This window comes from Trichoderma virens (assembly GCF_000170995.1).
Source record: "Trichoderma virens Gv29-8 chromosome Unknown TRIVIscaffold_88, whole genome shotgun sequence".
Taxonomy (NCBI): Eukaryota; Fungi; Ascomycota; class Sordariomycetes; order Hypocreales; family Hypocreaceae; genus Trichoderma; species Trichoderma virens.
This window is the reverse complement of record NW_014013661.1, coordinates 789,793-802,876: the sequence shown is the minus strand read 5'-3', so window position 1 is coordinate 802,876 and position 13,084 is coordinate 789,793. Positions and strand designations below refer to the sequence as shown.

At 47.0% G+C, this 13,084-nt stretch overlaps 5 protein-coding genes across 5 annotated transcripts; 3 read left to right on the top strand and 2 right to left on the bottom strand.

Annotated features, from left to right (window-relative positions):
- Positions 1–687: 687 nt before the first annotated feature.
- On the top strand, positions 688–5,324 carry TRIVIDRAFT_210425 (uncharacterized protein; the record flags this gene model as incomplete). The annotated part of the gene is made up of 8 exons (XM_014096366.1): positions 688–716; positions 786–1,077; positions 1,108–1,390; positions 1,455–1,706; positions 1,779–1,961; positions 2,024–3,755; positions 3,839–4,566; positions 4,723–5,324. The coding sequence occupies 8 exons, from the start codon at positions 688–690 to the stop codon at positions 4,902–4,904; spliced, it is 3,681 nt and encodes a 1,226-aa protein (XP_013951841.1).
- A 1,293-nt stretch (positions 5,325–6,617) lies between these two features.
- On the top strand, positions 6,618–7,144 carry TRIVIDRAFT_66549 (uncharacterized protein; the record flags this gene model as incomplete). Its single annotated transcript, XM_014096365.1, has 2 exons — positions 6,618–6,664; positions 6,760–7,144. 2 exons carry the CDS (start codon positions 6,618–6,620, stop codon positions 7,142–7,144), a joined length of 432 nt encoding a protein of 143 aa, XP_013951840.1.
- Positions 7,145–7,710: 566 nt separating this feature from the next.
- TRIVIDRAFT_42730 (uncharacterized protein) lies at positions 7,711–8,712 on the bottom strand (the record flags this gene model as incomplete). Its single annotated transcript, XM_014096364.1, has 1 exon — positions 7,711–8,712. The coding sequence occupies one exon, from the start codon at positions 8,710–8,712 to the stop codon at positions 7,711–7,713; it is 1,002 nt and encodes a 333-aa protein (XP_013951839.1).
- Positions 8,713–10,915: 2,203 nt separating this feature from the next.
- On the top strand, positions 10,916–11,824 carry TRIVIDRAFT_7305 (uncharacterized protein; the record flags this gene model as incomplete). Its single annotated transcript, XM_014096119.1, has 2 exons — positions 10,916–11,293; positions 11,408–11,824. Coding segments are annotated over 2 exons (795 nt in total), but the record flags the coding sequence as incomplete, so codon positions are not given.
- Positions 11,825–11,873: 49 nt separating this feature from the next.
- On the bottom strand, positions 11,874–13,025 carry TRIVIDRAFT_194820 (uncharacterized protein; the record flags this gene model as incomplete). Its single annotated transcript, XM_014096363.1, has 3 exons — positions 11,874–11,890; positions 12,489–12,753; positions 12,828–13,025. 3 exons carry the CDS (start codon positions 13,023–13,025, stop codon positions 11,874–11,876), a joined length of 480 nt encoding a protein of 159 aa, XP_013951838.1.
- Positions 13,026–13,084: the final 59 nt, after the last annotated feature.

Below are 13,084 nucleotides of genomic sequence, written 5' to 3'. Positions count from 1 at the left end.
GCTACACGTTGGGACACGTCTGCATCTTCGCGATCATATATGATGGTTGTTGGGCCTTTTCCATAGTAATTATGTAGGTAGTATTAAGGTTTGCACTAGGAAGCCGTTTATACGTCGGCCAACGGCTCTTTAGTTCCGGTAGATGAAAACCTAACACAAATCCCACGTCTGTGTAGCTCGCTTGAGCCCTGATAATGGTGAACTTGACATTACCGCTTGAAGTAAATACACACTTTAATGCTACCTACTTTTGTACCTAAGATCAAATATTTCGCGACAGCGTATGACTCTGGGGCTGTATGATCTGACATGCGTGACAACTTTAGCCAGCTTTGGTACCATTTACTAAGATCTCGTCGTCCAATCATGGGGTTTCATCCCTGCACGTACAGGGAACGCCGATTAGGCTACAACCGCTGGTTCGCGCCCTTGATTTGCTCCAAAAACAAGGCGTCCGTGGCGGTGCTTCATCCTTGGTTTTGTGCCCCTTGAATTTAGAGGCTGTGCCAGTTGGAGGCTTCCCTGATGGCGGCGCTTAAACATGCAAGGCACACGCGTTCATGAATTGATTACCTTTGGCTAAATATCTTAATTTTTTTACTTTTAATACCCCAGATGAAGTCGGTCAGTTTTGGGTTTGGGAATGATTGATCATTGGGCGCCATTTGAGTGTCACCGAGGCGAAATATGACGACGACGAATTCTCAGGTGCTAGGGTGCGCTTACAGATTATCTTCCTGCAACTATAGTGTTTGACGGCCACATTCTAACACGAGTGCATTTAGCAGCACTGATCTGGCTGAGCTCTTCAAAGAAGCTCAAGATACATTCTTGGCCTCGCTGTCGGAAGAAGAAAGGCGGTCGTTCCCAAAATGTAGCTCCGCAGAGGAACTAGTAGAGTCAGCACGGAAGCTCGACATCTTATCAAGAGGACACCGAGACAGAAAGGCTATGCTGCGCAAGATTCAAGCCTTTGGCAACAAACTCAGTCCCTTCTTCGGTATAATCGATATACTCTGCTCGGCTCATCCTGAATGGGCCAACGTCGCCTGGGGTGCGTTTCGCCTTGTCTTACAGGTACGTATGATATGAAGCAAGCACCAACAGATGTTACTCTGGCTTTTTGCAACCGTACATAACGATGATCTAACAAAAAGACTTAATCGCCGAGTTAAGCTGGCTAGCAATTTTGGCACCTTTTTCGAGAACTTGTGTGAAACGCTGGATCAACTCGCTGCAGAATTTCCGCAATGGACCGAAATTTACATCAGCCTTGGGCGTGATAAACATTCATTCTCCCAAAGACTACCAGAGGCTCTGGTACGATTTTATACATGCATGTTCGACTTTTTGCACTCCGTTTCCCGAGTTTTCATCCGCAAAGATGGCAGTAAGTTTATTGACAAAGAGATGCAGTCATGAAATCAGCTGACGGAATTTTCTCTCAATGGTAGAGCCGAAGAAGACGTCGCTCTATGTTGCGAACATCATGCGGCAACCCTTCAGTACAAGATTCCAGGATATTCTTAAGAAGATGAAAGCTTGTAGAGAAATTGTTCTGAGTGAACTTAACCTGGCACTCCGCATACAACTTCGGAACAACTCTCGGCAAGATTCAGACTATATCAAAGAGAAATTGAAGAAGATTGACGCACTCTATGACAAGGTAGTAGAGGTCAAATCAGAATTTACCGAAGCTGCCAAGGGTACGTGACTTCAGAGCCGCAACAGCTGAACTACTCTCGCCAAATATCATCCACTAACATGCTGGTTTTCAGAAAGATTCGACCAAACTCTTAGAGGGTGGCTTTCGGCCCCAGCCTATAGATCTGCGTTTGACAACGCGAGAGATAGGAAACATGAGGGCACCGCAGAGTGGTTGCTTGATGAGCCGGTGTTTCAATCCTGGAATCAGCCCCATGGTTCCTCTGATTGCCGCTCTGCGATGCTCTGGGTACACGGTGAGAGACCGACCAGCCAAATTACACAAGCACTCCCCAAAATAATACTAACAAATCACCAGGTAATCCGGGATCAGGAAAGACGATTCTGGCGGCGTCTATTATAGACCTCTTGCAGGAAAAGCTATCCGAAAGTGAATTGGATTCATATGCGGTTTGCTATTTCTTCTTCGATGCAACTGAACTGGGATCGAACACCCGTCTTGGCGCCTATAGGGCGCTGGCAACACAGATCTACCAACAACATGGCGAAATCGAGCAGGTCCGGGATATTTTTGCTTTTGCGGCTCGTAACCGTGTCGATACGGCGTCCGAAAAGGAACTGCTGGATATCCTTCAACTAGCCGTCTCCATTCTGCCAAATATCTTCCTGATCATTGATGGTGTGGATGAATGCTCCGAGGATACGCAACTTGTCAGTGATCTTCATCGGCTTTGCGGTATGTCAAAAGGCCGTGTCGCCTTGTTCAGCCGACCAACTGTTGTCGCCTTACGATACCCGAAGTCGCCCATTTCATCAATATCGATGCTTAAACATCGAGTAAACAGCGATATGGCTATTTTCTTTACACAAGAGCTTCAGGATCTCACAGATTTGGGTCTTTTCCCTCAACACCTTGTCGACGGTGAGATGTCATCGATGGTGATGCACCTCGTCAGCCGCGCCGAGGGCATGTTTCTATGGGCGAGATTGATGATATTGTATCTCAGCTCGCCAGCCCTTACTCCAAGACAGAGGTTGGCCATTGTCCAGCGAGAAACACCAGAGGGCATCGGTACCTTGTATGAGAATATATTCAGCATGATCAAAAACCAAGACAAGCCCAGCCAATTACTCGCCCGTCAAGTCTTTCTTTGGTGCACACATGCCTATTCCAACCTCACAGCTCAGCAGATGCGTTGTGTCGTGTCGGAAGGTGGCCTGCATGGCAATCCAGATGATCTGTTAGTGGACATTGACCATGCGGTTATCATGTCTTGTCGCGGGCTGATAGAGAAGCGACTAGACGGATGCTTTCACTTCATTCATATAACGGCAAAAGACTTTATATCCGCGCGAACTATTGTCTCTTCAGCCGGTGTGGACTTTACCACATCCGCTTGGAGTGCATCCTGCGAGATTACAACTGCATGCATCAAGTATATGACATTTGCTATCCCGCTGCAGCCTCTTTCTACACGCATGGGCACATCTGCTGTCCCAGGCGAGTTAAGAGAATCTTACCCATTCCTAGAGTATGCGTCGCTCAAATGGGCTCACCACCTGAAATACCTGGTAGAAAAAGCTGAATATAGTTCCGAATTGGACCAACCAGCACATCTCGCATCCTTTGAGGCTTGTTTGGATACTCTAAAGAGATTCTTAAACCTCAAACTTAATATAATGCTCTGGATAGAAGCGGTTTATACTTTCGAAGGAGGGGCTGAGCTGATTAAATCATGTGCAAAGGAGCTGAAAGCGGCCGCCGCATCACTTGTGAATCTCCTCACAAACGATACATTCACCTCATCCAGGCTGGAGACCCTTTATCGCGATATCAGTGAATTTGCCGTTGATATCCTTGAAATAGAGGCATCGTGGAATAGTACTCTATGCAGTCGTCCACATGAGATCTGGGGCGACGTGACCCTGTTTACCCAGAGTCGATTCTTACAACCTACCTCGGCAGCAAGCTTGGAATGTCTCTCTGCTGGCGGCCAATCGGGAAATGGAAATAGGAAAGCAAGGTTCTCCGTATCTGAAACATCATCTGATGGGCAACGAATGGCAGTGCTAAGTGTCTGGCCATCTGAGTAAGTCTTTTTATTTTCCACTTAGGATACCGTTCCCGCATGGCAAATCAATTGATCAAAGACAAAACTTACAATTTATATAGATTGTTCGAAATGCTCTGGACAGGAACTGGGGAATTCCGAAATATCATGTCAAATGATGGCAACCTATATGATCCATCTATTCAGTTGGACTTCAAACAGGACCCGTCATTGAGCCCAAAACTTTGCAAAGGGTGGAAAGCCACGTATGAGATATACCGAATCGGCGATAACAGCACCAGATTGTGCCTCGTAGGCATACCTCTTGAGGAGGAGGAAGTATCTATGCAGCTTCGTCAATCGCTAAGAGGATTTATGAGAAACTGGAAACTGAATTTCCCACTTGCCATTAGTCCTAGCCTCTCCGTTATTACCATTCTTCGGTCTGTTTACACAGCAAAAGTTGAGCTTTCACGAACAACCAACCAGCTCACCGTACAAGTATCGACTCCAGCAATTCTGGACACTAGCCACATCGACCCGGATGGAGCTTACTGGTCCGAAAGGCGAGCTCATTTTGAACTGCCATATTTGTACAATATCAAGATTGGCTGCAATGATGGGTTCTTAATATTTCAGGACGAAGATCTCGGGTTCAGATCAAAAAACGACCGCTCAATAGCCGTTTTTAGTCTATATCTCCAACAAGGAGAGCCCGCAGTGCGATATATCGACTGCTTTTCGTATCGGATATCGATTGCAGGAGGAAGTTTGTGTGTGCTACACAATCGTTATCCAATGGTGCTATTTGCCGCATTCAAGGATCTATACGCTTGGAATTTAGAAGCAAGTAAGTTCTTCATTTACTTCAAGACATTTCTGTTACATTTTTAACGCAATATTTCTTAGCACACATACCACCACTACTACTTCATCCAACCCCACGGGACATTGAAGACATTGGTTTCTCAGAATGCTGCAAATTTTTCACTATCAAACGGCATAGCCAAACTTGGCCATCGATATTACCTCTCCCCTCAATGCCAACATCAAAACGAACGCGAGATATACACGATGTTGACGATCGAAATGACCATTCGAATGAGGAACAGCCAAATAAGAAACAACGATTTGGCGAATCATCACAAGCAATACAGCGGTCGTCTATATCTTTTTCTGGAGTCGTAGGATCTGTTAACGGCAATAAAGGCCAGATGTTGTGTCTGGGAAAAGCTGCCTCAATACGAGGCACAGATCTCTATAGTTATAGAGGAGACGGCATCGAAAATGCGCGTTTGCTCTCTACTCCGAGTTCACTAAGCATTCATTCATTTAAGCCTTCGGTACGACTAACAGACTCGATGGATGAAAAGACCGTGGTGGTGCTTAACAGGACGCAGCCATTTTCATACAGTTCAGACGACAATGCTGACTTAAAACTTCCAATTGTCGTGCGGCGAGATCCAAGATCAATTGTCTTTAATAAGGTAGACCTCAACAGAACAAATGCTGTTGAGGGTGGACTTCCTAATAACATGTTAGAGGATGTCAACCTGGATAATTCTAGTCGTTAAAACCCGTCGTTTCTCTAATAAATTATCGCCAACGATGTTACGTTCCATTATACCGTAGCGCCAACAGGGCAAAAGATTAGGCCAATAATCGCACTTGTAGCAATTATTGTAACGGAACCAGCTGCTTATAAGGGATCTATAGCTGTTACAGCGGATCAAATCATAACTTGTAATTACGGGGTTTTTAAGGCGGATCCCTGGCCGGCCCTGGTGGGATGTGGTCAGATGCAAGAATACTCCTTTATTGACATGCGTTACTGCTACATCGACATATCCAAGGTGAATGGGGAAGACAGAGGCAGGGAACGAGTGGGTGGAATTCGAATGGCAATTGAGTCAGAAATGACCGCCAGGCTCCCAAAGAGGTCGATTTTTTTTGGATTCTTGAACAAAGGCTTATATGAAGAATTCACCTATTTGATTAATGAACGAATACGTTAGTTCCTGAAATCTCCCTATCAGTTGTCGCGCCAATGAAGTCGGGAGCCCTTGCGTGCAAAACGCGCTGCCAAGTATCCTCGATGAAATCCCGATCTACATGGATCTTCTGCTATTGATGAGGCTGTCTAATTGATGGAAAACAGGTAATTATACACAGAGAGAGTCCACTTCTATATACACTACCTATCTATTGTCCGTTGGATTCCGCTAGCTAGCATATATGACTAGCTCAAGCTCGAGCGGGACGACTAGCCTGAGGTGCATTATCTTAGCTTAAGTTTACTGCCTTGAGCCGACGCCTGGTTACATGAAGACGCATAGTAGAGCGAATGCCGAAGAAGCCGTGGGAACCATGCCATGTCGTAGGATTACGGAATAAAATAACCCTTTCAAGAAAATTTCCCGATGTTGTATAGCAGATCTAGCTCCGGGCTTCGCTTTGAACCCCTACGGTTAGTTGGTGAAAAAACGCAACGGCTGCGCTTAACAGTAACAGACGCCTCCGCGAACTCTTTCCTGAATTCCAAAACGACCACTTCGGCGGCCGGAGCGTTCTTCTGTTTGGTGATTTCTATCAATTGCCCCCTGTGATGGAGAATTCTCAATACTCTGCAGCCAGGTGGCAAAATGAGACCGAACTTGCTGGCCGTAACGCCCATCACTCTTTTGACTATACTGAGCTGACAATTTAGCGTCCCCGCATGGCAACACACTCACAACATCTCCAGCCCTGTTTCACTTCCGGGCTGTGGAATCACTAGAGCTCCGAATAAGCCTGTCCCTGCATTTGGAAAAGTATATAAGTCCCGTAGATATCCAGCGAAGATTGTTCGGCAAGTCTATAAGACAATATTCCAGTGTATTCCCCCTAAGTCGACAGCACAGCATGGAACAAGGCAAGATCGTACCCGATCCTCCTAAATATGACCGAAGGTATGACATGAATTCTAGCAGAGTCTAAGAAATTGATACGATTCTCTTGCTCATAACCCCATCTGAAATAACACCTGGCTGATACATGCTGGCAGTCGGCCACTTCCAACCGTCGAGCTTGTATACCAGAATCAGCTACCAAACTGCCCTGGAAAATCTAGCGTCGGCCTCTTAGTTACCTATCCTCCCCGCGGCTCTACACCTCCTCACCGCCACGCAGGAGCTTCTGTATCTGCAATCGTACTCGAAGGGACGGTACTCAATAAGATGAACGACGAGCCAACTCGTGTGGTTGAGCAGGGCGGAAGCTGGTTTGAGGCCCCAGGCTGTCACCATAAGGTCAGCGAGAACTACAGCGATGCGGAACCCGCCAAACTGCTAGCGACGTTGATTGTGGATACAGAGGTTGTTGAGAAGGGTGGAGTTGCTGCATTGGTGGTTTATGATGAAGAATATAGAGACATTGGGGTCAAGACTTAGTCCTTGTGGATGACAGCAAGCCAACACAGACTGGGCTTAGGCCCATTGCTTCCAAGGTATAGACTTAGTTTTAGTCTCAAAACTAATCGTTAGTGGAGATATGGCACGAGTCGAGCTGTGCCAACCTGATGATTCGGAATCATTGAATCGACCAGTTTGTGAATCGCTCCCACGTGCACCCCCCCTTAGCCCTCATGATAAACTCTTATAGCCCGCATAATTACATGGTCCTTTGGCTGACTCGCGGTCGTCTCTCGCCGAGGCCTTTTCGAAATTATGCCAAGTTTTTGCGCCGCCACCAATGCATTTCACAGGATTTTGCACAGCACCGACTTGTAAACATTGGATGGAGGGAATGCACACAACTATGGCCAAACTGTGCAATTCTCCGGCAACAAGCATTGATGCATAATGCAAAATATAGGATGGTATTGAGGCTCTAGTTAACATGGCATCACAATGGCGGCGTTTGTAGATCAAGTAATAGCAATAAGCCACGTGGCGATCCGCCAATGTGTCCCGACTTTGTCTGATTCTTAACTATGGCCTTGACGAGCGGTAAAATCTCATAGACCAGGCCCCTTCACCACAATCTTCCCATGAGCGTGGCCCGTCTCGCCCTGCTTGAAGGCATTCACCGCATCGTTAAACTCAAAGACCCCACCGATGACCGCCTTCAGCTTGCCTTCCTCAAGCAAGTTACAAATCTTCGTTAACTGCTCCACATTCATGTCAACAATGAAGAAAACCACCGTCCGTCCCTCCTCCTTCCTAAAAAAAGGTTCCCGGAAGCTATCCCTCACAGACTCCTTGCTCAGGTCGCCGACCGTTGTGTCCACGATGTTAACAATTATGCCGTCTTTGCTAACAACCTTCAGGGCCTGCTTTGTCGTTTCATCGCCTACAGCGTTAAAGACGACATCGATATTTTCTAGAGCGGACTCCAGTTTAACCTCTTTGTAGTTTATAACCTCGTCCACGTTAAGCGACTTGAGAAGCTTGAAACTTTGTTCGGATGCGGCTGTGGCAATAACTCGAGCCCCGACCATCTTACCCATCTGGATAGCCCAGAGGGCAGTTGGACCCGTGCCTCCGGCGACTAATAAAGTCTGGCCAGCTTGAAGTTTTGCATAGTCGAATAAACCCTGCCATGCGGTGAGAGCGGAAAGTGGCACTGATGCAGCCTCGACGTGGCTTAGACTCTGAGGCTTGCGGATCATTCTAGAGAAGTGAGCCTTAGCGTATTCAGCCATACCGCCATCTGTGCTTCGCTTGCTGGAGAAGGCCTTAGTTACAAAGACCATAACCTCAGTGCCGACTTCAAGGCGCTTCTCCTTTGGCACTTTTGATCCCACTTTTACTATAACACCAGAGTAGTCCTCTCCAGGAATAGGGGTCTTGTATGTACCGTCCTCCTTCTCGTAGAGCTGCCAGTAGAGTTCCATCCAGATAAGACCTGCAGCGTGTACTCTGACAAGGACCTCGTCATCATCGATCTCTGGTATATTCACCTGGACGATCTTGAGCTTCTCGGTGCCGCCGGGAGGGTGATGATGCCAAGCTTGCATGATGTAGAGTGTGGTGAGAGATTTTAAGGTAACTTAGCAATAGAAGGTCTAACGTTGATGGATTGGAGAATCCGTAACTATGTGGTGCTTCTTTTATATCCACATCTATGGTAGCAAACGCGACTCTCCGTTCCCTCAGTATTTATACGTTCAGGGCTCAGAGATGTTACGGATGCTCCACTTACATAACGCCGGATGACGAGGTCCAGCAGTAAAAACGGTGCAAGTTCTCGTCATCTACCATCAGTCCTCGTAGCATTTGGAGCTTTTGCTACCAGGCTGTTCTTTAGCAGTAGGTACTATGATGACGCTGTTCGGCGTTGGCCCTGGCATATTGGTAGAGAGAGTGGCACCGTACTAATACTTGACACTAAGAACTGGAACTGCTGACACTGAATTAGGTAATTAATTTACTGGAAAAGGATAAAGAATTCCGTAATCCGGCAAAACCTGGAGACGCGGAAGTGAGGAACGGAAACAGTTCAACGTCCAACAGCGACGCTAATCTCCACCTCATGCAACCCCAACCCATGTTTCGTCCCGTTTTGGAAACACAACAGGATTCCTCATCATTCAACTTTGACTCGCGTGTTGACATAAAGTATTGGCTTACATTCTAGCACGACAATGCGGCTAAAGTTAGAGTCAGTATTCGAGTTGCAGCCAAATTTACCGTTGACGCCCGGATTCTATGCGTTATCACGAGAACATCGGCGGCTTCAATACTCTGTAAACTGTTTCTAAATCGAGGTTCTGCAAGGTTGGTAAGTGCTAATTGCACCATTGCCAGTGTTGATGAAGAACGACTAAGTCAAATTTTGCACTGAACTGACTGATCAACTATCACCTCCATCACCTTCGACACTGCGAGTAATGAATATATCGCAACTCGCGGGCCGAAGCTCTTCAAAAAAACTTCTGTTCTCCGCCCTTCAGCAGACAACGTAATTTGATATATTGAACCTCCTCGGTCGATTGCAATTTGACCACTGGGTGTTTCCCCCAAGTAAGAGGACACTTTACGCTACGCAGCGAAGAGTCTATGTAGTCAGTATAGGTACCTAAGACGACGACACGCAGTTTTGCTCTTCAACCCTGCCTGAAGTTCATTAACGCCACTAGTGTGGCCACCCATCTGTAACGCCTTCGATGAGTCGTTCCGGCGAGCCCCTCTTTCGTCCGTCGGGTCCGCCGAGTCCACCGCTGTCCTAGGAAGTCGCTAGTGACTTACTTCTGTGATTCACCAAAGACCAACTTATACGAGTAGTTTGCAACTTGATTATATCAGCCCGCCTGCTATTGATTCGTCAACGAACGGAAATTGACTGCCACCCATGCACGGTGTATTCCTTTGGATTCCGTAAACCTCATCCATCGCCATCGTCGACAATTGGTAGCTGCCAATCACATCCATCCACGACCGTTTTTGGCTATGGAGAATAGAAGTGACCAGTCTCACAACCACAAAAATTATGCAAAGGAGGAAATTAAACTGCGCAAGCGCAGAGAGACAATCCAGGACCGGAGACTCCGTGTCTTGGGCACCGCATCAGTCCGGTTCACCAACACCACAGAGCAGGGCGCTACAGATCCGGGTGCGTGATTGATTTGAACTCTCACTCATTAATTACTAAGAGCCCGATGAAGGCGCCTCATCCGAATCAGGGTACAGTAGACGCAGGCACCAAGTGCGCCGAGCCCAGCGGTATCACCGCCAGCGGACAGTGGATTACATCGACGACCTTGAGACGGAGATAATTCGCTTAAGAGGGTTATGTGAAAATACGACGAGCGGAGACGGCAAAGAGCCGTGCTCACAATTTTCAACCAGTAGTGGCGCTCCAAGCCCTGGGAATCTGAATGTGAACGCCCTTGTCGAGGCTTTTGACGGTCAGATTGCGCCTGGAGTGTGCGTGGCCAGTCATTCGGCGAGTGTATCTCCCTACCAATCACCACACATCTCTGAGCCAAGTAATCGTAAGTTCCATCTTATGCAAGGCTCTGTTTTTCGGCTCCAGTGCACTAAGATATTCTGCCTTGAGGGCCCCGTATAGCCACACCGATACCTTTGAACCTAGAGTTCGTCAATCCTTTGACCAGGATGCTCTTCTACAATTGTTGGTCCTGCTCAACACGCACTATCAACCCCTTTTCTTGACGTGTTTCTGACATTATTCAAGTCTCTCAAAACATCGCACCCACCCTTGTCGTCTTCGACGGACCATCAAATGGATTCAGATGCCACGTGCTTCCTCTTGCATGGGATAAGGAGCTTGTTCGGTATGCCCTACTGGCTATATCAGCAAATCAGCTGCGATTCAAGCGCCGCAAGTTTCTGCCACTGGCTTTGACCTTTCAATCTAAGGCTATCGAGAAGCTCTCTGCAATGTCTAAGACGGGTAATCCTAACAGTGACACGAGAGTAACGGTTTTGGCTACCATCATTCTCCTGCTCATCACTGATATGATGAATGGCGGACCCCAATTTCGTCTTTTATTCGGCATGGTAACGTCATGGATAGATGCGACAAACTGTGAGTCTGTTCCTCTTACGCAACGAACGCCTCACTCAGACATGGAAGTGTTCCTCCTTGATCAACTTGATATGTAAGTTGTAAGATTTCGCGAACCATGGTGCGCAGGGCTGACACTTTTGGACAGGGTACGCCGCTATGCAAAACCCTTGACAATCGAGCGAAACACCATACGTGAGCAGCGTGGCTGTACTTCTCTCACTGTTCCTACCGGCACGCTTAGAGATAACTTGACTCGAATTTTCAAGTCAATAAGTGAGGCCATCAAGCACGCCTGTTACATCTACTACTATCACATCATGAACGATACTCTACCTCCTGATAGTGAGGACGTCCTCAATAAATTAAAGGACACGACTCGACATATACCCCCATATGCCCCTGGCGAAAATAGTTTAGCCTGGGTGTATTTTATTGCTGCTGCTGAGAGCTCTTTGCCTGTCGAGCGTATATATTTTACAAAACGACTCATGGGTATCTTGGAGAGAGGCAGTTTTAGTGACCCAACACCAGCTTTTGTCATGCTGCACAATATTTGGAACTGCCATGACGTTGGTAGAAGCTGGACCAAGTGTCTTAGAGGCAACGATTCTTTTTCAGTCACGCTGTCCCCTACTTGAACTCTGTTTACGGTGTTGGTTGGACTTTACCGGTTCGCTCCATCGCCGCTTGGAGGTCCGTTGGATGGGCAAGCTACCTCAGGGCTTTAGAAAATAATGAGTCAAACATCCTAAGGAAGACATGACTCCTACAACACGTGCAAAACATCATTCATGAATCGGGCTGAGTATCGGGGCTCATTATCGACGATAAATCAGGATAGATGGAATTGGTAATGTACCAGCCGCAAATAGCATGTTACATAGGTGGTTCTTGTCTTGGTGTTTTAATAGGTATACCTAAATCAAATGCTGGAATTTCTAGGGAATGCCCTAGAATGCATAGGAATCAGTCCCAAGAAGCTGACTGGTCAAAGTTCACGTATTTAGCCGCTCTCCAAAAGCGGTAATCCAGTATGTATCTAGGTAGTGATTAAACACTTTCGCGGCTCATAACCCAGCTCTGCACAGTTCGCCGCCATTATCGGCGTTTTTTGCCATTACTCGACCAATAAGCAGCAGATTCCCAGGAGCACGACCATCCATGACACATTCAGGGCTACCCTCCCACAAATAGGGTCATCCCATGCCTGCATCAGGGCTTGTTTTTGGTTCGTCTTTCAATCAGAAGTGCGAGCACTGCTGAGTATCCCCAGCTGTTGAAGTGCAGTTAGCGCACCCTCCTCAGCCACTTCCTCAACGATCTTGCCGTCTTTCAGAGTGTAAATCGTTGTGCCAGAAAATTGGATTATCCTGCCCGTATTTTGGCCTGGAAGCCGGCCAATTGGCAGGTCATCAAATGCGGGACCAGTATGTTTGCCGCCACCAATCCAGCGTACCACCACATAGTCGTTTTCTGCTATCATGGGGATTGATCCATATGCATGGATTACAAAATCGGGAAATGCCTTGTCGTAATGTTAGTTATCCCGTAGTCAAAACTGGCCACAGCAACCCACTAGAATTAAAAATAAAGGCTCACCTCTCTAAAATCAAGTATCATCTTCTTCACTTGAGCTTTTCCTTCCCTTCGGCCGTGCAATGGGCAGTCGGACACAAAGTCGTCAGAGCAAAGTTTATCTACAACGTCCGTATTACCTTTGCCCCAGAATTCGGTGGTGTACTCAGATACCACCTGCTTGTTTTTTTCTCGTATGGACTGCTCTTCCTCAAGTGACATGATGATCGAATTGTCTGTTAGGATTCAAATTCTGGTGAAGTGATGTTCCAGTTGCTTAA